Source organism: Gadus morhua, chromosome 11, assembly GCF_902167405.1.
Source record: "Gadus morhua chromosome 11, gadMor3.0, whole genome shotgun sequence".
Taxonomy (NCBI): domain Eukaryota; kingdom Metazoa; phylum Chordata; class Actinopteri; order Gadiformes; family Gadidae; genus Gadus; species Gadus morhua.
This window is the reverse complement of record NC_044058.1, coordinates 24,489,066-24,510,964: the sequence shown is the minus strand read 5'-3', so window position 1 is coordinate 24,510,964 and position 21,899 is coordinate 24,489,066. Positions and strand designations below refer to the sequence as shown.

At 47.7% G+C, this 21,899-nt stretch overlaps 1 protein-coding gene across 5 annotated transcripts; it reads right to left on the bottom strand.

Moving 5' to 3' along the window:
• Positions 1-760: 760 nt before the first annotated feature.
• mag (myelin associated glycoprotein) lies at positions 761-21,615 on the bottom strand. Of its 5 annotated transcripts, none has more exons than XM_030370734.1 (12): positions 21,457-21,615; positions 12,511-12,605; positions 12,220-12,300; positions 11,762-12,130; positions 10,269-10,565; positions 8,984-9,241; positions 7,366-7,626; positions 4,710-5,012; positions 4,318-4,417; positions 3,612-3,708; positions 3,082-3,135; positions 761-2,813 (listed from the first exon to the last, which is right to left on the bottom strand). In XM_030370734.1, the coding sequence occupies exons 3-12, from the start codon at positions 12,263-12,265 to the stop codon at positions 2,652-2,654; spliced, it is 1,947 nt and encodes a 648-aa protein (XP_030226594.1). In that variant the 5' UTR covers positions 12,266-12,300; positions 12,511-12,605; positions 21,457-21,615; the 3' UTR covers positions 761-2,651. The 5 variants fall into 5 exon arrangements, with proteins under 5 accessions (XP_030226594.1, XP_030226595.1, XP_030226596.1 ...); XM_030370735.1 differs by lacking the exon at positions 21,457-21,615 and adding an exon at positions 16,724-16,873; XM_030370736.1 differs by lacking the exon at positions 3,082-3,135.
• Between the last annotated feature and the right edge of the window lie 284 nt (positions 21,616-21,899).

Below are 21,899 nucleotides of genomic sequence, written 5' to 3'. Positions count from 1 at the left end.
GGCTGCCTAGACCAGCTTTGTATTGCACTAGAACAGGGAGTCTTTAGCAGTATGCAACACAAAATACTGTCAGCTCTACATAGAGCTTAAACAACCCCTCCCAAAACGCTTCTCTCCCCTCTTTCTTTCTTTATACAAAGGGAATAAATCATTTGGTTTTCAGGTATCCATATATTGTGTTAATGTATTTCATGTTAATTTAACTTATTTGAGTTTCATAATAACAAAACTTTACTTTTCTAAATAAAATTCATTGGAGTTAATAAAGCCGTATACCCGCCTGGTAGAGCTTATTAAATGGATGTTACATGGTCGGAACTTAAACCCGCGCCTTTATACCTTGTATGCGCTGATATACGATTACGATACGATTGGCCAAAATGTTTGTTGATGCAAGGTGTAAACAGGGTCTATGTAACTTTAAAACTGCAGCTATTTTACTCAAAGAAAATAGCTAAACTAGTCCATTTCTCAAGGATATAACGGCCATCCATTATTAAATCCATTCAGGGAATTATTCTGGTCAACTTCTGCCTACTTGAGCTACAAATCAACTGATGGTTGTTAATTGGGAAACGTACATAGTGCAGGTTTAAGATGATGATAGAGTAGTAGCAAATAAACTCAGAGTGGTCTGAACTTAAGATGAATAGCTAGTTTGATAGAGATTTGATCTTCAATGAGGAATAACAAGATACAAATAGTTTAAGGCACGTTGGAGGTCATATGAAACAGAAATAAAAGAGTAATGATCCCTGTCATCATTTTCATATTTTCTTCCCTTTATTTATCTTTGCATGGACATGAAACAGGTGACAGATGAAAGTGAGGAGAGCAAGCAAGTGTTTTAGGGTACTACCAGCTCCAACAAAGTCATCCTGGCCATTAATGTGTCAATGGAATAGAAACTCCTTCTAAATAATAATCATTATCAGCACTTCAAAGTATTGGAGGAACAAATGTTGCATATCAACAAACTCACAAAACATTACCGTGGAATAAAGATTTTCATACTGTAATTCTGCTCTCTCTGGTTCCTATGGTCACACATCTTGTGGTAGTCTAACAAGAATAATATATATGATCAAGTTTGGTAGCAAACTCCAATAACCAGAGAATATTTGGCTAACTTTTAGTACAGAGTAGATGGCAGATTCTCAGAGAACAATATGCCTTAAGTCTTAGGACCAACACAGGCTGATGAGTGACTTAATGTAGAACTTCATAAACGTGCATTTCACGTTGAATCATGTATGAAAAAAAAAAATGCATTTCCTCAGTGGCATAGCCCATCATTTTCACAATTACCTCCATTTACACCTGCTAGCATGGAGTCATGCGCCGTGTGTACATACTGCCTACAATGAAGCTTTGTGTTATTTATACAACATTAGTGTAATCAATATCAAGTTAGACGTTTAGTGGGCTGTGACATCACACCAGAACAACATCACCATGACAACCACAGACACTCCTTGCAGCCAATTTTGTGGCCCTTCAGCATGAAACAACACACTCGCACGCACATGCACACAGAGAAACACACACACGCACACACATACACACACAAACGCACACACACAGAAAACACACACACACACACACACACACACACAGAATACATTGTCTTGATGAGATAGACTTTGGCTGGAGACAGATGTACTTAGTTCTGAACCTTGTTGAGAATATGAAACATAAAAATGTGGTTTTATGACAAACTCAGTGGGAATTAGAATGTTTTTACTATCATCATATTAAACAACATCTTCCCTATAGAGCGGTTGGGTGATGAAGAACTCTATGGTTAAAGAGTGTACATAAACCCTTAAGCACGACCTTTAAAGATGTGTTATTTAAACCTGAAGAATTATCCTTAAAGATGTGTTTGTTAACTAACCCTTCAAGATTGTCAACTAACCCATCTTAAAGAATTACTCTTAGAGATTCCTTAACTAACCCTTGAAGATTCCTTGGTATGTCAAAGACAGGAGATGAAGATAATTACACAAATACAGATATGTTACAAACAAATAGAAGAGATAGAGATAGGTAGGTAGATGGACAGAGACAGAGATAGGGAGAGACGGAGAGATGAATAGGAGAGATGTTTGAAACATAAAAACAGAAACGTAACTCCTGAAGATCAATCCTGTCTCTCGTTGCTAAGCAAGGAACAAGAGCAGAAGGATGAGGAGGCAGAATCCCGTTCCCTGATGCCTTGGCAGACGACACAGTGACGACAGACGGACGGAGGATCAGAGAATAAGTTTGACATGTTGGGACAACAGGATGCTGACGTGATCCCGGACAAACGGCAGAACAGCATCTGGCAGAAGGATTCATGCCGAAGAAAACAGTTGCAACAACACACGTCGATCCGGTACTTAAAAAAAAAAAAAAATGTACTGCAAACGAACGGTAGCAAGGAATACGCATGCTTTTGGATGCTTATTGCCGAATGATGTTTCCGATATATTCGGTGGGTTTCCAATGAGCCCCGAACAGGAAGGAGATCAGAAGGGACCAAAGGAACCACCGGAGACCACCGAGCAGCACCAGAGGATCCATAGGGGGCGCGTCCCGGGGAGAGGGGGGGAGAACTTTGTGCCACTGTGTCTGGCGTTGCCGAGGGATCAGGGAAGGATGGCGAGTCATTTGGCTTTGATCTCGGAGTAGTCGCTGCCGTCGTCTCCCGCCCTGCGGGCCCCGCCCTCCCGGGAGCGAGCCCCGCCGAACTCGAGCGCGGCGTAGTTTAACTCTTGCCTCTCCAGGTTTGCCATAGAGCCCATAGGTGCATAACTCCCCTCTTCTCCCTGCCGAGAGATCAGAAACACACCAACCCGGTCAGAAGAGGAGACCCTGACCCCTGGTCAAAAGACTGGCACACCAGAGAGGAGAGCAGCCTGGGGTTAGTGGTTACTGGACATGCACACAGAGATATTCCCTGTAGCTTAGCGCTTTGGGGTTAGCGTGTGTGCACCCATGCCACAGCATGGTTGGAAGACGTGGGGCGGTTGACACAAATGAGAGGAAGCTATGAGAGTGACGGCATCGGTCAGAGGTTGGGTTTAGGACGCTTACCGTGGTCTCCTCTAGAATGGAGTTAAACTTTGAGCCCAACAGCTCTGTCTTAAGCTGTGCGACAGTTAGGAGAGAGAAAAGAGACACAGAAAACACGCAGAGAGGCGATGAAAGCATAGAGAAAACAGTGTTTATACGTCTAGCAACGTCTTCTGCCTGCTCTGGATGAGTCTTATTAAGGTTAAAAGACAGAAGCTACAGAAGGCAACGTGCTAGCTACCGGTACTAGCTACCAGGGCGCTCGCTGTCGGTAGTGCCAGTGGGCTATGAGAAAAGAAGTCTGTGTTTCCAGAGGTCCTGGACCCTCTCATTGGGATTAGAACATCCTTTCCTTCATGACTAAACATCAAACTGCAGATCAAACCATCACAGGACGATCGTCCAGAATCAGAGTGACATCACAATGACGTCGCGATGACATCACAATGACACCACGGGGTACGTCGTGATGACATCGCGGTGACGTCACGGCGAACGTCATGGTGACTGCGGGACGATCACCCGACATCACGGCTGTCATCGTGTCTCACCACTTTCTTCCTCAGATTTTGTTTGTCCTTCTTGACTGCGCTGTAGTACAGAGCTGGGTTGTCTAGGACCCGGTCCGTCCCGGCCGGGGCCTCCTCTCTGGGGGACGGATCACATGGTCAGACTTACCACCCCTCAGCCCGGGCATCCATTCTCAAAGCCAGCTGTGGAAGGTTACTCCCGGCGATTCGCGGTTGGGTTATTTCATGAGTTTAGTGGCAGATTCACAACAGCGATTTGTTTTTAGAATATGCCATGGAGCTTAAATAAAGCACGCTGGTTAGCTTTAGGCTGAGCATAGTAGGTCAAAGCCATGGCACGACAGGGGAGCAGAGGTGGAGCGAGGCATCCAGGTTCAGGAAGCGGAAGTCCTCTCCAGGTTTTTAGAGTTCCTCGTCTGGAGTTGGACATCAACTCCCTCTAGAGGTAAGCTGCCGGTGGCTCAACTCCTGGTTTGAGGGAAAAAAACCTGGATTCCGACACTCTGAACCTGGAGCCCTCCATCTCTGGAACATCCTGCAACTCATCGGGTTAGTCCAGCATGCTAACCACCTGAGTGTCCTCTAGACACATGACTGATTGGTCCAACAGATGACCAGGGACGATACACAGCAACGTGCTTTTAAGAATGGATGACGAGGCCCAAGTGTTTTCTTGTTCTCCAAAGCAAAACTCCTATTCGGAATTCCGTCAGAGAGCTGAACTCACTTCTTATTGTTGTGGCCAACGTATCGGACCGCAGCGATGATGAAGGCTATGACCGCCACTCCTCCGATGGTGCCCACGATCACCGCCATCATGTACTTCTCTGAAGACGAGGAAGAAGAAGAAGAAGAAGAAGAAGAAGAAGAAGAAGAAGAAGAAGAAGAAGAAGAAGAAAAAGAAGAAGAAGAAGAAGAAGAAGAAGAAGAAGAAGAAGAAGAAGAAGAAGAAGAAGAAGAAGAAGAAGAAGAAGTGGAAGAAACAGAAGAAGACAAAGAGGAAGTAGCAGAAGAAGAGGAAGTAGAGGTAGAAATAGCAAAGCTCCAGTTATCACACACATTACACAGAAAGACAGACAGAAAGCAGCTGCTCTGTGAGCAGGGTGTCTCCGGACGTACTCTCCTGCTGCAGTTCCAGCAGCACGCTGTGGGTGCCATACAGGTTGCTCATGCTGCAGTGCACGTTGACGGCGGCGCCGCCATTGCGGTCGCCCTTCTCCCTCAGCTTGATCATGGCGGTGGAGGTGTGGCCGTCCGTGTGGGTGTAGTAGTTGTAGCGGTTGTCGGTCTGGTTGATGGTGATGTTCAGGTCGGGCAGGTGGAACTCGATGGTGGGCTCGGGGTTCCCCACGGCCATGCACACACACTGGACGCCCTCTCGCACCACCGTGCACTTGGACTCGTCCAGCAGCATGGGGCCGTCTGCACCAGAGGATCACGACCGGGGTGTTACACAACCACATCTACACAGGGATACCACAGCATGGGGACCTACTCTGCTCCACAGGCCTGGCCCAAGGAGGAGACACCCACCCAGCACGATAGGGAATACCAGGACACGCTGTACGCACTTTAAAACACTCTGAACCCTATACCTTACCCCTGACTCTAACCCCTACACTTAACCCCAACCTCCCATCCTAACCCCTTGTTTCCTAATCCTGAATCCTAACCTAACCCCTGACCACAATCCTAACCACTTAACACTTGTCTTTTTTACTACCAGAGTCTGTGGTCCTATACACACATTACTGGACTATGCAGTTCCTTTGTGCTGGGCTTTTTGCAGTGCATGGTGGTGTGTACTAGAGATGCGCGGTTGGCGGTTTAGCCACGGACTCCGCGGCTATACCACGGATCGGGCGGATGACGTGACCATTTTTTTCTTATTTTAAATAAATTCGGGCGGTTGGCGGTTTTACCAATCAAATTAAAAATACATTGTTAAATGAATGCACACACACACTACCGAAAGAATTTTCTTTTTTAAATTAAGTGACGATCCATCCCATGTTGCGTCTCGTTGCAGCGCCTTCCTTATAGGCCAATAAGCTAACGTCTCGTAGATGAGACTGCGCCTGGGTTATTTTGTTTCGATATTGGTTATGTTTTAAAACAGCCCGTCGTTGTAGCCTACCACTTGTGTAATAATGAATTTAAAAGAGATTACGGAGTGATTTGACCCAGACGTGACATTCGACAATGGCAGCGCGAGATGTACAGGAACCCTGCCATCAGGGAGAAGACTCTGTGTGCCGCTATGCAAATCAAACTGCCTTAAATTATCATTTGTCCCAGCCTCCATTAAGCTGACGAACAATGTGCAATAGAATAATGTGCAATAAATAGGTTAGCACTTTAGCATGTAGCACTTTAGGGTGAGGGGACTGCAGCAGTGGCGCAAAAAGTGGGTATGCACTATATGCGGCGCATTGGGGCGCCGCACCAGAGGGGGCTCCTCCCCACACGGCGCTTTAGAGGGCGCCCCCTCGACCACGCCCTGGAGGCGAGCGCCAGAGTGTCTTCATTTGAACCGCATTGTCATCTGATGACACGTACCTCAATATGGAGAGGCAGAGAAGAAAGCCCTCAGGGTCACAACATAGAAAAATAAAGATTGGGAAGGAGAAAGGGTGCGCAGGGATGAAAGAAAGCTTTTCAAAGTGGTTGAAAGACAGTCGTTTCTATGTCAGTGTATCAAGAGGAGGCTTGTAAATATTCAGGTTAGCTAAATCTACTACTAGTAAAACAACAGGTTACTGTTGTCTTGCAACTGTGTACTGATCAGAATGGAGCCTACAATATAACGGATCATAACAAGAAAAATAAAGGAACTTGTTTGTGGTTATTTTGTTTTACTTCAATCTCTATGCAAGTCTTTGTTTTATGTCAATAGAACCAGTAAAAACAGAGTTATAAAGTTGATACTTTATAACTCTGTTAATAATCCAAAAGTTAATAAATTAATAATCCCAAAAAGAAAAAGATGATTATTATCGTATCTGAATTGAGACTGAATCAGTATATACTACACAGTATTGCGATGCATCGAAGAATCGATTATTTTTCCCACCCCTATTTGTTACTGTACTGCAACAGTTCTAATAGATTCTATTGTTTTGCATGTAAGCTTTTTGGTGAAGCTAGAGTTGCTGACACACGCCTTGTGGTTGGGTATAATAACTGGCAGTGTCTTTCAAAGATACTGAAGCACCACGAAAGAAGTGGTTACCACATAAATGCTTATCTGATGTGGAAAGAATTGGCATCCCGCTTATGCCTGGGTAAAACTATTGATAGCGAATTGCAGAGAGCTTGTTGACTCGAGTGATCGACTGCATATTCTTCCTTGCAGAAAGAAACCTGCCACTGAGGGGGACAAAATGCACAGTTAGGAAATCCTAGAAATGGAAATTTTCTGGGTATCCTTGATCTCTTATAGCACGGTACGATGTTACACTGGCAGAGCATCTTCGAAAGGCTGCCTCTAAAGAAAACACCGGATATCTGTCCTGGTGCCCTCAAAATGAATCTTTTGATTCAATATCAGAGAAGCACTGAACAAGATCTGCACCTTAATTTCGTTGTGTAAATACACTGTATTTAACCCAATGACAAATAAAGGTTCTATTCTATTCTAGAGTGTGTTTTAGGACAAATTTGTGCCCAGATCAAAGAGTTCGGGGGGGGGGGGCGCCTGCTATGTGTCTGCATACCCCCCAGAAAGCAAGCAGTGGCGCCCCTGGACTGCAGAGTGGGGGTACACCAGACTCACACTCCACGGTGACGTTGAGGGAGCTGCTGGCCCGGCCGTGCTCGTTCTCGGCCAGGCAGCGGTACTGGCCGGCACCCTGGGGGGTCACCTCGAAGACCTCCAGCACTGACAGCTCGTCGGCCACGATGGTGCCCACCAGCTCGCCGTCCTTCAGCCAGGTGAGGGTGGGGGCCGGGCTCCCCTGGGTGCTGCAGTGGAGCGCCAGCGTGGAACCTTCCAGAACCGTCAGGGAGCTGTTGACCACGGGCTCCCGGGGAGGGACTGCCGGGACACGGGGTTACAGAACGGAGACGTCAGGACACAGACTCACCGGTTCAGAGTTCACCTGGACTAATAATAATAATAATAATAATAATAATAATAATAATTCATTATTTTTATATAGCGCTTTTTCAATGACCCAAAGACGCTTCACGGTGAAGCGTTTTCAGCATTCTCTGTCAACGCTCGGTTTCGTCCTTCTCCGCCCCCTCGCCCCCCTCCTGCCAACCCAACTCCGTTGTGATTGGTTACCTTCCTTGAAGCGCGCGCGCGGGCAGATTTGACCAGGCATATGGGGGCGCGGCAGGAGTGCCTCTACGTAGATGATTTCCCGGAAATGTGAACAAGTGAATCGCAAACGTTGTCCCGAGTGTTTAGCGCTCTGCACAGCCACCCCAGACTGTCAGCAGGGAATACGTCGAAATGCATGTACGTCATTATTTGACACTTTAGTATGGTTAAACATGACTATCAATCATTATAACAACGTTTATAGATCATAAAAGTCGAAAAAGCATAATAGGTCCCCTTTAAACTCGTAGAGCTTGAAAAATCTGACTTTAAATTCATATCTTAAGACTGTAGGCACAGAAACTCAAATCTGGGTGAAAGGAGAGTCTTACTTTCAGTCTGACTTCCTTCTGCTTCATTTATAAAGAAACAGGAAGGAAGGTGTAACCCCTCCCTATGCATATTCGGGTTTGTCCCCAACAGATAATACCTGTATGCAAATACTGGCCATCTGGCATTTTGGCAAATGGCAGAAGGGCCTGCCTGCCTGCCTGCCTGCCTGCCTGCCTGCCTGCCTGCCTGCCTGCCTGCCTGCCTGCCTGCCTGCCTGTTGCTACAATGTCATAACGATTTGGCATTTTTCTGCTACTATTTATCGAGTTGCTTTAAAAGATGAATTGTGGAATACTAAGGTCTAAGGCTTACGTGGTCGAGTTTCAGCGTTGGGGTCGGAACATGCTTTCCTCATTGGCTCAGAACAGCATGCAAGAACAATGCACTGTGCTTATCTATAATGACTCCTGTCATTATAGATTGTTACATTATTATTATTATAAAAGCATGTGCACCAAATAATTAGGTTAAAGGGATAAATAATTATACAATGTAAATAAATATAAATACACAAGCTTGGCCTAAAATTAGAAGTGGGCCATCAATAATTTAAATATCAGGCCTGAATATTTGTCCCTGTCTCTTATTGCGCGTGTTTTATTATTCCTGTCCAAACATGGTGGAAGCCAAACACTGGTAGGGCACAGATACGGATGCCTCAGTACCTGTGCCCTACCAGAGGAGGCGCTGTGGTTTGATCTTGAGGCCGTCGGCGGTGTGCTCTGAGTCTTACATTTGATGGAGAGGTACAGCGAGGCATTCATGGCGCCGTAGCCGTTGTCGCCCACGCAGGTGTACACCCCCTCCTGGGCGGCGCTCATGTCGTCCAGGGCCAGCGAGACGTTGGCGGCCGTGTCCCACAGCAGCTCCTGGTCCCCAAACATCCAGGAGATCCGGGCTGCGGGGTTGCTGTCCACCTCACAGTGCAGCGTCACCGAGCTCCCCTCCATCACCTCCGACGACACGTTCACCCACACCGAGCGCGGGCCATCTGAGGGGGGAACGCATCAACGCTGTAGGAACCGTCATTCCCCCTGACTCTAAATCCAGGCCCCTTACACCAAATATTATCCCCTAACCCCGAACCGTAACGCCTAGCTCTCAATCCCTCAGAAGAACTAACTGTGACCTCCAAATGTTAAAGGGGACATATTATGAAAACAACAATTTTCCTGGGATTTGGGGTGTTGTTTTGGGTCTCTGGTGCTCCCACACGCATAAAAACTTTGAAAAAAGTCTGTACATAAAATTTTTTGAGTGAGATATGCATTTCTAAAAGGTCCCCGCCTAGAGCTACCAAACGAGCGAGTCCGTTTCGGCGCCCACTCCTATGTAGGAAGGGGGCACAGTTGAATATTACCTCCTACTTCCCCACTTCCCTCCAATCAGGGCATAGCTACGATTTTGTGGACCAGCAGACGAGCAGTAATATTATAGATATAATATTATATAAATACCCTTAATTTTATTATAATATTATATGATATAGATATAGAGCTCCAGGAGTCCGCAAACGGCAACAATCCCTTCTCCTCCATGCTGTGGTTCAGTCTGACAGCTCATTGGTCAATGGGCAGCAGCTCATTTGCATTAAAGCTACAGACACCAGAAACAGCGCATTCTGAACGGACTGAAACAGAAGGGAATAGCGGAAGGCGAGATTTTTTTTCCTAAAAGCAATTTCCAGCAAACAGCTTCAAAAACATGTTTTCTGGAACTCAAATAATATGTTTACTTGTTGGGAAAACACCATAATATGTCTCCCTCAACCAAAGTCTTAATCCTAAAGCTTAGCAGTCCACAACCTCTTCCTCTTCCCAATTTAATTCTACAAGAACGTAATCCTACAGGTCTGTAATTCACTATTTCCTATATTGAGCAGCTTTCCTCCTGCATGTATATTGCGTACATCCGGGTTCGAACCAAGAACACTTGGTCTGGCAGTCGAACACCCTAACTCCTAGAATCTCTACGGCTAAAGTGAGGGGGCTAGGGGTTTGGGTTTGCTGGAGACTTACACTTGACATCCAGGGTGATGTGCCGCTCGTAGGCCAGCGTGGTGTTGGGGTAGAAGACCCGGCAGCCCAGCAGCTGCCCGTTGTGCATGGGTCTGGGGGTGAAGCTCAGCGTGTTGGAGAGGACGGCGGTGTTGCTCTCCTCTGCGTACTCTGAGGTGAACTCCGGGTCGGGGAGGTAGTCGGTGAACAGCCACTGGATCTCAGGGGTCATCTCCGGGCAGTTGTCCGGCGCGTAGCAGGTCAGCTCCAGGTTCTCGTCGCTCAGGATCTCCTCCGGTACGTCGATGTTGGGCTGTTCTGTAGGACGGAGAGAGGGTAGGACAGAGATGTAGGACAGAGATGTAGCAGGGAGATGTAGAACAGAGAGAGGGTAGGACAGAGATGTAGGAGAGAGAGGGTAGGACAGAGATGTAGGACAGAGATGTAGCAGGGAGATGTTGACCAGAGAGATGTAGAACAGAGAGAGGGTAGGACAGAGAGAGGGTAGGACAGAGTTGTATGAGTTTGAGGGTAGGACAGAGAGATGTAGGTTAAAGAGAGGGTAGGACAGAGATGTAGGAGTGAGATGTAGGGCAAAGAGAGGGTAGGACAGAGATGTAGAAGGGAGAAAGGGTGGGACAGTGAGATGGTAGGACAGAGAGAGGGTAGGACAGAGATTTAGGAGAGAGAGGGTAGGACAGAGAGATGTAGGTTAAAGAGAGGGTAGGACAGAGATGTAGGAGTGAGATGTAGGACAAAGAGAGGGTAGGACAGAGATGTAGGAGGGAGAAAGGGTGGGACAGTGAGAGGGTAGGACAGAGATGTAGGAGAGAGATGTAGGACGGAGAGAGGGTAGGACAGAGATGTAGGAGAGTGATGTAGGACAGATAGAGGGTAGGACAGAGATGTAGGAGAGAGAAGGTAAGACAGAGTTAGGGCAGGAAAGAGAGATCAATTTAGCATGTTCTCCTGAGAGCGGTGTTAAGGTCACACTTCTGCATCCTGCACATGCAAAGATCCACGTCGCTACTCAGAGACCATACACACAAAAAAGCACAGTCCTTCCAAAGCATCTCTGCAGAGGAACGCAGCATGTTTTTGCTTTTCGGTCATGTGTGGAACAGGGTTTTGGGGTTTTCAACAGCCAAATACAAAGAAAATATATAATGATTTCCCGGCAAAATCAAGACACTCTTTATTCTGTTGGTTGCAACAAACCAACCACTTTAGAGCAGTGCATTTTAATGATTTTGCAACATCTTTTTCACAGGGATATATTGCTGCATTGTTGGCCATTGCCATTGGTTCACGTACACAGAGCAGGCAAAATAGCTCAACTGTCCCCTTATGTACACATTTACGTGACGTTGACATATAAACGCACGCAGCTCTGCAAGGATCTGCTTTCCTGTCAATGCGTCGATATACAGGTATTCGCAGTGGGAGGTACGCAGAAGTGTGAATTCAACTTTAGCTGTCCTAGCTAACTTAGCTTGTAGCCGCGGTTTGCTCACCGAGTACTTTGAGTTCAGAGAAGTCGGGGTACGTGTAAATATTGGCACCGCCCAGGTCCGCCCGGAAGTAATATTTCCCAGAATGCTCTGTGCCCAAGTTGTTGATGAGCAGAGTGCAGTTCCTCTGATTGAGGTCTCCCAGCAGCTTGGTGCGACCCTTGTAGCTCTCGTGCACCACGTCCGTGCGGGACTTGAAGACAACGGGCGGGAACAGCTGAGGGTACGGCTGGCCGAAGTACCAGATGCTGTTCACGCCGTGGTGCGTGCGGGCGCCGTTGGGGAACATGAAGGTACACGGGATGACAACGCAGGAGTTGGTCATGGCCGAGATGTCCCGCGGCAACCAGACCTTCCAGAGGGCATGGGCGTCTGGTGGGAGAGGAACAGTACGCTCACTACATCACGGAGGCAGACCAATCGCTCAGGATGACCTCATGGGCGAGCATTGACCTCCTTACCTTGGACGGCCAGCAGGAGCGGCAGAAGAGGAACCAAGCACCACATGGCGACTGGTCCTGCTACACCTGGAACAGGTACCACTGTCACACGCACACACACACACACACACACACACACACACACACACACACACACACACACACACACACACACACACACACACACACACACACACACACACACACACACACACAGCTGTGAGATCTTCATTCATTTTTCGGAAGCCGAGCAGATCATCCTTAAGATTCACTCTAATGCTTCCTCTAGCGAGGACATGGTGGTCTGGTTACCTGTAGGAGCAAACTCTGTGACGTAGTGTCTCAGCAACTCCACCCAACAGCCACAAATCTCACCCAGGCACGCGAGCAGTTGGCCTTATCCACTCCTGGAGACAGAGAGACAGGCAGAAAGACTGTTTATTGGTTGCCAACATTCTAATGGAATTTGCCATCATCGATAACATTCCAATGGAATGTTGCCGGTGTAAAATATCAGATACCGAAGGATCGAATCGTGTTCCTCCAATATTTCACTCTGTCCCCGTTCCATCAACCACGGGAGGAGGCGGCCTTCCTCTGTTTGTCAAGGAGTGTCAGGACCACAGCGCCGCGACCACAGCGCCGCGACCTCAGCGCCGCGACCTCAGCGCCGCGACCACAGCGCCGCGACCACAGCGCCGCGACCACAGCGCCGCGACCTCAGCGCCGCGACCACCACTACTACTACTACAAGTGGTGAGCGTTCTGTGTGGAGACGTTATCAATGTGTCGTCACCATGCGCTCACCCTCTAGATGGGGGGGGTTGGGGGGTTGCGTCAGGGCGTGGGGGGCGTAGGGTGGGGTAGGGGAGAAGGGGGAGGGGGGGGGTGCATGAATCAGGCTGCCAGGCGACCGCTAACCCCCTCAGTCTTCGCAACAACAGATCCATTCACCCTGCCTCCACCAGCACACAGCAGCCTTTATGCGCACACACACACACACACACTCATAAAACACACCTACACGCACGCACACATAGACACACACACTGGCCTCATCACGGTCTCAGACCAGAAGGCTTGGGCCAAGAGGGACGGGAGAGAAGAGAAGGATGATGGGGAGATACTGGGGGAGAGAGAGAGGTCATTGTCAGCCATGGGAGCGTAGCGCGGTGGGATGGTGGAAATATGCACTCAGACATTTCTCTCCTCCGCCCCCACACTCTGCATTCCATCACATCGTGGTCCTTCAGATCCTTGACCCTTTGGGACAACCCGGGGCCCCTATACGCCCTTGGCCCCGGGCCCCAACACGCCGCAGACCCCTAGGAGACACCCCGGGAGACACTCCGGGCCCCTACAAGCCCCAGACCCCGAAGGAGACGTCCCGGGAGACACTCCGGGCCCCTACAAGCCCCAGACCCCTAGGAGACACCCCGGGAGACACTCCGGGCCCCTACAAGCCCCAGATCCCTAGGAGACACCCCGGGCCCCCCTAGGAGACACTCCGGGCCCCTATGCACCCCGGACCCCTAAGAGACACCCCGGGCCCCCCTAGGAGACACTACGGGCCCCTACAAGCCCAAGATCCCTAGGAGACACCCCGGGACCCAACGCAACCCGGACCCCTCAACGGCGCACTTGGACCCGATGGTTGCAGCCCGCTACCGTCACTACAAGGGAAAGGTAGGGGTTAGACAGTGAGTACAGAGACGGGTCATTAAGGAGCAGGTAGGGGTTAGACAGTGAGTACAGAGACGGGTCATTAAGGAGCAGGTAGGGGTTAGACAGTGAGTACAGAGACGGGTCATTAAGGAGCAGGTAGGGGTTAGACAGTGAGTACAGAGACGGGTCATTAAGGAGCAGGTAGGGGTTAGACAGTGAGTACAGAGACGGGTCATTAAGGAGCAGGTAGGGGTTAGACAGTGAGTACAGAGACGGGTCATTAAGGAGCAGGTAGGGGTTAGACAGTGAGTACAGAGACGGGTCATTAAGGAGCAGGTAGGGGTTAGACAGTGAGTACAGAGACGGGTCATTAAGGAGCAGGTAGGGGTTAGACATTGAGTACAGAGACGGGTCATTAAGGAGCAGGTAGGGGTTAGACAGTGAGTACAGAGACGGGTCATTAAGGAGCAGGTAGGGGTTAGACAGTGAGTACAGAGACGGGTCTTTAAGGAGCAGGTTGGGGTTAGACAGTGAATACAGAGACGGGTCATTAAGGAGCAGGTAGGGGTTAGACAGTGAATACAGAGACGGGTCATTAAGGAGAAGGTAGGGGTTAGACAGTGAGTACAGAGACGGGTCATTAAGGAGCAGGTAGGGGTTAGACAGTGAATACAGAGACAGGTCATTAAAGGACAAACCATCGTAACCGCCCATCCTGGCTTCATTAAAACATTGGTTACCAATATAATTTGCTTAAATTACTTGTTGTCCTAATTCTTTCTAAGAGTAAATTGTCCTTTGAGGAGCAGCTTTGGATTGGACAGTGAATAAAGAGACAGGACTTTAAAGAGTAGTCACTGACAGAGCAGTAAGGGGTTAGCCAACCTCATCATGATCAATGTTCAGATGACAAGAGGGTTTGTGTGAGAAGACTTAATGGAGTCATCGTGTTCATCACATATTGACGTGTTCCGTGACGCACATCAGAGAGGCCAGATTCAACCTTTATTTAAATCACACAGACGCCAGACAAACAGACAACTGTGCCAAGGAGAATATTTGTCTTAAGATCACGGAGAACGTGGAGAAGAACAAAAAATAAAGATCTGCCTGTTTACAGACAACGGCGGCCATTGTGAGAGAGAGACAGAGAAAGAGAGAGCGAGAGAGAGAGAGAGAGAGAGAGAGAGAGAGAGAGAGAGAGAGAGAGAGAGAGAGAGAGAGAGAGAGAGAGACAGAGAGAGAGAGAGAGAGAGAGAGAGAGAGAGAGAGAGAGAGAGAGAGAGAGAGAGAGAGAGAGAGAGAGAGAGGAATGAGCCGAGGAATGTTTGCAGAACAGATCCTGTCACAGCTTGTGTTCTACTGACACACACACACAGACACACACACACACACACATACACAATAATACTCAGCCTGACCAGATGGCACACTGATGAGCAGAAACCAAGCTTGCACAGATACACACACACACACACACACACACACACACACACACACAAACACAAACACACTGGCATGTACACATACATACAAACTTCCAGCATGCATTGCCACATTTTACACCCACACACCCGCATACCAATACTGTGTGTATGTGTTAGTGTGTGCGTGTGCGTACATCATACACATTGTACTTTAGAATATCTGCATAGTAATTGTAAACCGGTATGGATAGTTTTCACATTTTCATTGTTGGTCTATCCTAATAATATAATTTGTACTTTTAATGTATTTTATTTAACTCATTGTACAGCGTTGCTTGAGAGAAACGCTATAAATAAAATGTATAAATTTGGAGTAGTAGACAGAATCTGTCCACTAGTACTTATTATGGTAATTGTTAATGGTTGTTACATTATATTATGCCTATAAAGTATCCTTTTACAGCAAAAAGATAATTTATTATTTGTTATGTGAACATGTTTTTTCTATAACACTGTAACAATATTTATGCATGGATAAGTGTTGATGTGTGATAATATGAATGAATAGCCTTCTTTTCTGAATTAATATTTTCACATAACGTTGTAACGGTTTGTGGGTGTTTTTCTAGGAGGAAGCTGTGATTGACAGATGGTGAGCCACAGGTCGTCTTCTGATTGGGCAGCAGGGGGCGCCAGAGAGGATCTCCACAACACTGGCGCCGATCCACATTCACCTGCTCTGGCGACCTTATACCGTATATGTGGAATTTTATATGCAATCATTATAATGTGTATGGATAGTATCGACTGGTATATTTAAAGTACAGGATACCCGTTTTCTAGGTTTGATGAACTTGTGATGAACACACACACACACACACACACACACACACACACACACACACACACACACACACACACACACACACACACACACACACACACACACACACACACACACACACACACACACACACACACACACACACACACACACACACAAACAATTATTACTCATCAGAGTAAAGGTATTACACTCAGTAACTTTGCCAGAACATCTGCTACCACAGCAACCAGGCTGGCAAAAACAATCCTTCATATTCATACACACACAAAAACTTCTTATTCAGCACTACTACTAATACTACTAATGCTAATAGTAATGTGAAAGCTTTTTATACTAATTTGCATCAATTCACCACTGATGATATAAGACCAGGTAAGGGTTAAACCCTAGTTTAGTTTAAACATAGTTTATTATTAACAAGTATTAACTAACACCAACTACTAATAGTAACTAACTAATATCAACTATAACACCATACTACTACTTCTAATAACACTGCAAAAAAACAACGACTATTAACTAAAATGAAAACTTCTTTAAGTACAGAATAACCACACCAATAATACTAATTATAGTCAGCCCTCACCTGTCTGATGGAAGCTCGATCAGCCGGTCTCTACCGCTCTCTGTTTGTGTGTCAACCCGTTGTCTCTCTCTCACTCTCTCTCTCTCTCTCTCTCTCTCTCTCTCTCGCTCTCTCTCCCTAGGGGGTGCGAGTGCCAGTGTCGCCACCTCGCCAGCTCCGTCGCTACAGGCGGTACCAAGCCCCGAACACGCTGCATCACACCCCGCCCTCCCTCCCTCCGTCCCCGTGCCCCAGTGAAGCAGCATTGTTCAGGAGACGCATGCTGATGCTCGGCCATTCATAAACACCCCTACCCTCACCCCCCACCCCACGGAGACAATGACCCCCTGTTTTGACACCTTCCTGAGGGAGCGTCCAGCTAGGTCTAGCTGGCTTGGTCTCCAAGTTAGCCTGGGGCCAGCCTGCGCTCCAAGCTAGCTTATAGACAGCCGATTTTAGCCTTTAGCTAGCCCCTACTTAGCCTGGGTTCCAGCTAGATTGTGGCTAGCCTTGGTCCCAGCTAGCCTGTGGCTAGCTTGTAACAAGCCTGCAACCTACTGGATCCCAACCAGCCTGGCATCACAAGTGGTGGCTCCACTGAGAGCGCCTTACTGGGCACTATGGGAGCCCTATGGTCTCCAAGAGAAGCCAGCTGGTCATCAGTTCCCATCAAGGCTTCTCAAGGCTTGGCCTGTTGGCAGCCTCCGAAAGCGTGAACCCCACGATCCTTTCATATCGCTCTGAGCTACCTCTCTGCTTCTACAGGCTGGTTTACCTCTCTGTCCTATAGGTGGCTACAGTCCTACGTCTCTATCCTATATCTGGTTACAGTCCTGTCTCTCTGTCCTGTAGATGGTTGATTCCTACCTTCCTTGTCCTAAAGGTGGGTAGAGTCTTCCCTCTCTGGCCTATATGTGATTGGTCATACCGCTCTGTCCATGGCTTCTCCTACTACTGTTATGCCTATGGTACAGTTATGCCTTAGACATCTGGAATCTGGATGAAGGCACACTACCTTTGGCTGGATCTGGCCAAGACTATGCTTCAACTCCTACATCTGATTCGTCAACATTAGTACCAACCAAGTCTGCTAGAATCTGATGATCAAATGGGTTCTTACCAAACTCTCAGCCCAGCTCCTGGCCTAGGCTCTGGTCATCTAACTGCTGGACTTCTGCCAAACTATACTGGCTGGGCTACCAGCATGCTGCTAACCCTAACCCTGGACTACAGCCTTACTAACTGGGCTACCAGCCTGTTGCTAACCCTAACCCTGGACTACTGTCTACTAACTGGGCTAACAGATTTTGGTACTAACATTTACTGTGAGCAAATCTTTTTTTCGTAGGATGGTAGGGGCACGTACCGCCTTTTTCCGCCTCTGATTCGCGTGTGATTGGTTAGAATGGCTCTCCTCCGATTGGTTATGGTTAGGGTTAGGTTAAGGGTTTACCCTCACCCTAGCCCTAACCCTTTGCAACCGGGGAACATAGGGATGACCCCGAACAGGGTCACGTCCTACTGGCTAGGCTACCAGGATGTTACTAACCCTAACCCTGGACTACGGCCAACTACCACTGACCCTAGTGGCTGTTGGTGCTCTACTGGTTTAGCAGTCTTCTGCTGCTGAACCTCATCCCTTGATTGAGAAGGGGTCATCCCTCTGTTCCCCGGGTGCAAAGGGTTAGGGTCAGGTTTAGGGTTAGGGTGTGGGTTAACCCTAAACCTAACCCTAACCAAAACCAATCGGAGGAGAGCCATTCTAACCAATCACAGCCGAATCAGAGGCGAAAAAAGGCGGTACTTTCCCCTACCATCCTACGAAAAAAAGATTTGCTCACAGGGTCCATGGTCCCCGGTCACACGCAAAGCGGGGAACAAAGGACCCGGGGAACATAGGTACGCTCCCATTGAGAATGCGGCTGCATAACAACTGGTATTCTACCAACGTAAGCGAGCAAATGAAGGACCACGCTGCAGCTCCCTGTAGTAGCAGCCCCCATATTCTAGTCCTCGATGCTGGGGTTCAGGGTGCTGCTATCTCCGTCTACACCCACTTTGCATTCTCTCAACGGGAGCGTATCTATGTTCCCCGGGTCCTATGTTCCCCGCTTTGCATGTGACCGGGGTGCATAGGACCCTGTGAGCAAATCTTTTTTTCGTAGGAAGGTTCGGGGCAAGTACCGCCTTTTTCGCCTCTGATCGCCTGTGATTGGTTAGAATGTCTCTCCTCCGACCATAACCCTAAACCTGACCCTAACCTTTTGCAACCGGGGAACATAGGACCTGGGGAACATAGGGATGACCCCCTCTCAACCGCCCCAATGCCACTACCATTGTAGGTGAGATTAAGGACAGATGTCATTATTCCAGTGTAGCTATAGTGATTTAAATGCGCTGTACGAATATCGGTTTGGAGCCGACTACGACGGCCACTGAAAGAGCCGATATAGAGTTTGGACCGCTCCCAGCTCGTTTAGACTAATCCGGGCAACTCATCCCTTAAAGGTTCGGGAAGTCCATCGCTACTGTTAATCACAAGTGAGTGAACCGTGACACTTATCCTGTAGCTGTATCTGTGTATCTAGCCTGGTGCTGTAGCCTTGTAGCCAGCCTGATCCTGTAGCTGTAGCCGTGTAGCTAACCTAATCCTGAAGCTGTAGCCTTATAGCTGCTAGCCCTATTCTGTAGCTCTATAGCTAGCCTGATCCTGTAGCCATGTAGCTAGCCTGATCCTGTAGCCATGTAGCTAGCCTGATCCTGTAGCCATGTAGCTAGCCTGATCCTGTAGCCATGTAGCTAGTCTGATCCTGTAGCCATGTAGCTAGCCTGGTCCTGTAGCCATGTAGCTAGCCTGGTCCTATAACTGTAGCTGTGTAGCTCTCCTGGTCCGGTATTGGTAGCTTTTGCTATCCTGGTCCTGTAACTTTAGCTTTTGGCCAGCTTGGTCCTGTAGCTGTAGCCCTGTAGTTCTGGCTATGGAACTAGCCTGTCCCCCGGCCCCCTTTCCTTTGAGTTCATCAAAGTGGGCCTAACCCCAGGTTATCACCAACAGCGATCAGCACTTGAAATGATATTACACGATTACATTATCCCACAGACAACTAATATTATGCACACATGCACAAACACACACACACACACACGCACGCACACAAACAAGCACACACAGCAGTCATTGTCTAGAAGAGGGTGACACGGCAGCACACTGATCCATAGCAGACTTTGAATACAACTCTCTCTCTGTCACTCAATGTCTCTCTATCACTATCTCGCTCTCTCTCAGTCACTATGTCTCTCTCTATCACTCTCGCTCGCTCCGTCGATCCCTCTCTCTCTCTCTCTGTCCCTCTACTGCTCTCTAGAACAGCAGGTTGTCTGACAACCAGTAGGTTGTTGGTTCGATTCCCAGCTCCTCCTAGCTAGGTTTCCTAACCCTAAACTGGCGGATTTAGGAATGTTTCGATTAATCGGTGAGTGTGAGGCAAGAATTGTGCACTTTGACGGCCCACATATTAAGCACTTTAAAAATGCAGTCCATTCACTCTCTCCGTCACTCAAACCCCAAATTGCTGTCTTTATCACTATCTCTCCATCCCTCACTGTCTCTGCTTCTCGATATCTCTCTCTAACACTATCACTTGCTCTTTCTCTCTATTTCCATCTCTCTCTCAGCCAACTTAACTTCCTGTGGTAAACACACAAACACAGGGGGGGGGGGCATTTGAGGACTTTTTTATACTCATCAACGATAGCAAGAAAAAAAAAAAGAAATTCAAATTAAAACGACGACAACCTTTCACCACAAGAACAAAAACAAAAACGTGATGTATGTATGTATGTAGGTATGTATGTAGGTATTTGACCCATCCTATGGTCCGGTCAAATCCCACAGCCTCATTTCTACTTTGGTGAATGTGTGAGAGTAGAACGCCCTCATGTTCCACAGTGGCCTCTGGCGCCAGCGCCCTACCGATGGACATATGGGGACTGCCGCTGCCAAACACACACCCAGCTGGTCACCCAGAGATCTGACTCGTATGATTACAAGAAGAAACCACTCGACACATTTACACACACGCCATGGGAGTTCACCTCAGGAAATCGAACGCAAAGTATAGATATGCAGAAGTAGAGAGCTATGGATCTAAAAGTGAAGATATGCAGAGCAATAGATCTAAACGTCGAGATGTGTAAAGGTCGATTTCTAAAAGCAGGGATATGTAAAGGCGGAGATATATTTAGGTACATTTTTGGCAGAAAACATAAATATTGAAAGGGTATTGTTACATTTACAAACTTTAGACAGCACGATTTCAAATTAGGTACCAAGTACCAAGCTGGTAACTGGTAGTTGAAGTGGTAAATAATAAGCACTAACCTGTTAGTATTAGTAGTACTAATTTAGGTGGTGAATAAGCACTAACCGGGTAATAGTTCTAGTAGTTCAGGTGGTAAATAAGCACTAACATGATAATAGTTCTAGAAGTTCAGGTGGTAGTTAAGCACCAACCTGGCAATAGTTCTAGTAGTTGGGATAGTAAAGGAGCACTAACCTGGTAGTACTACTAGTTGAGATGGTAAAGAGGCACTAACCTGGTAGTAGAACTAGTTGAGATGGTAAAGAAGCACTAACCTGGTAGTACTACTAGTTGAGATAGTAAAGAAGCACTAACCTGGTAGTAGAACTAGTTGATAGTAAAGGAGCACTAACCTGGTAGTACTACTAGTTGAGATGGTAAAGAAGCACTAACCTGGTAGTAGAACTAGTTGAGGCAGTGCACATGGATCAGCCGTTTTCAAATGTGAGCTTCAGCGATGAGCACCCTCTTCATCTGCTGGCCCTCTATTTATCTATACATCCCTCCATCCCACTCGGCCCCACTCAGTCTGTCCCTCCCCCGCCCGGTGTCCCTGGCACTCCCTCCCTCCCCTCCCTGCTCTTCATCACACTCTCTCGCTTTCTCCCTCCGTCCTCATCCCTCCTTGTTTCCATCTCCCTGAGTCAGACATGGAGCCCTCCTCTTTCCCACCTTCCCTCGCTCCGTCCCTCCGCCTCTCGCTCCGTCTCTCCCCGTCTCTGAGTAAGACAGACTACTCTGGCAGAAAGTCAGCAAGAGGTTTAAAAACACGTAAAATAAAAACGTTTATTTTAATATTGTCACTCTCCGATCAAACCTGCCTACGCGCGGAACAC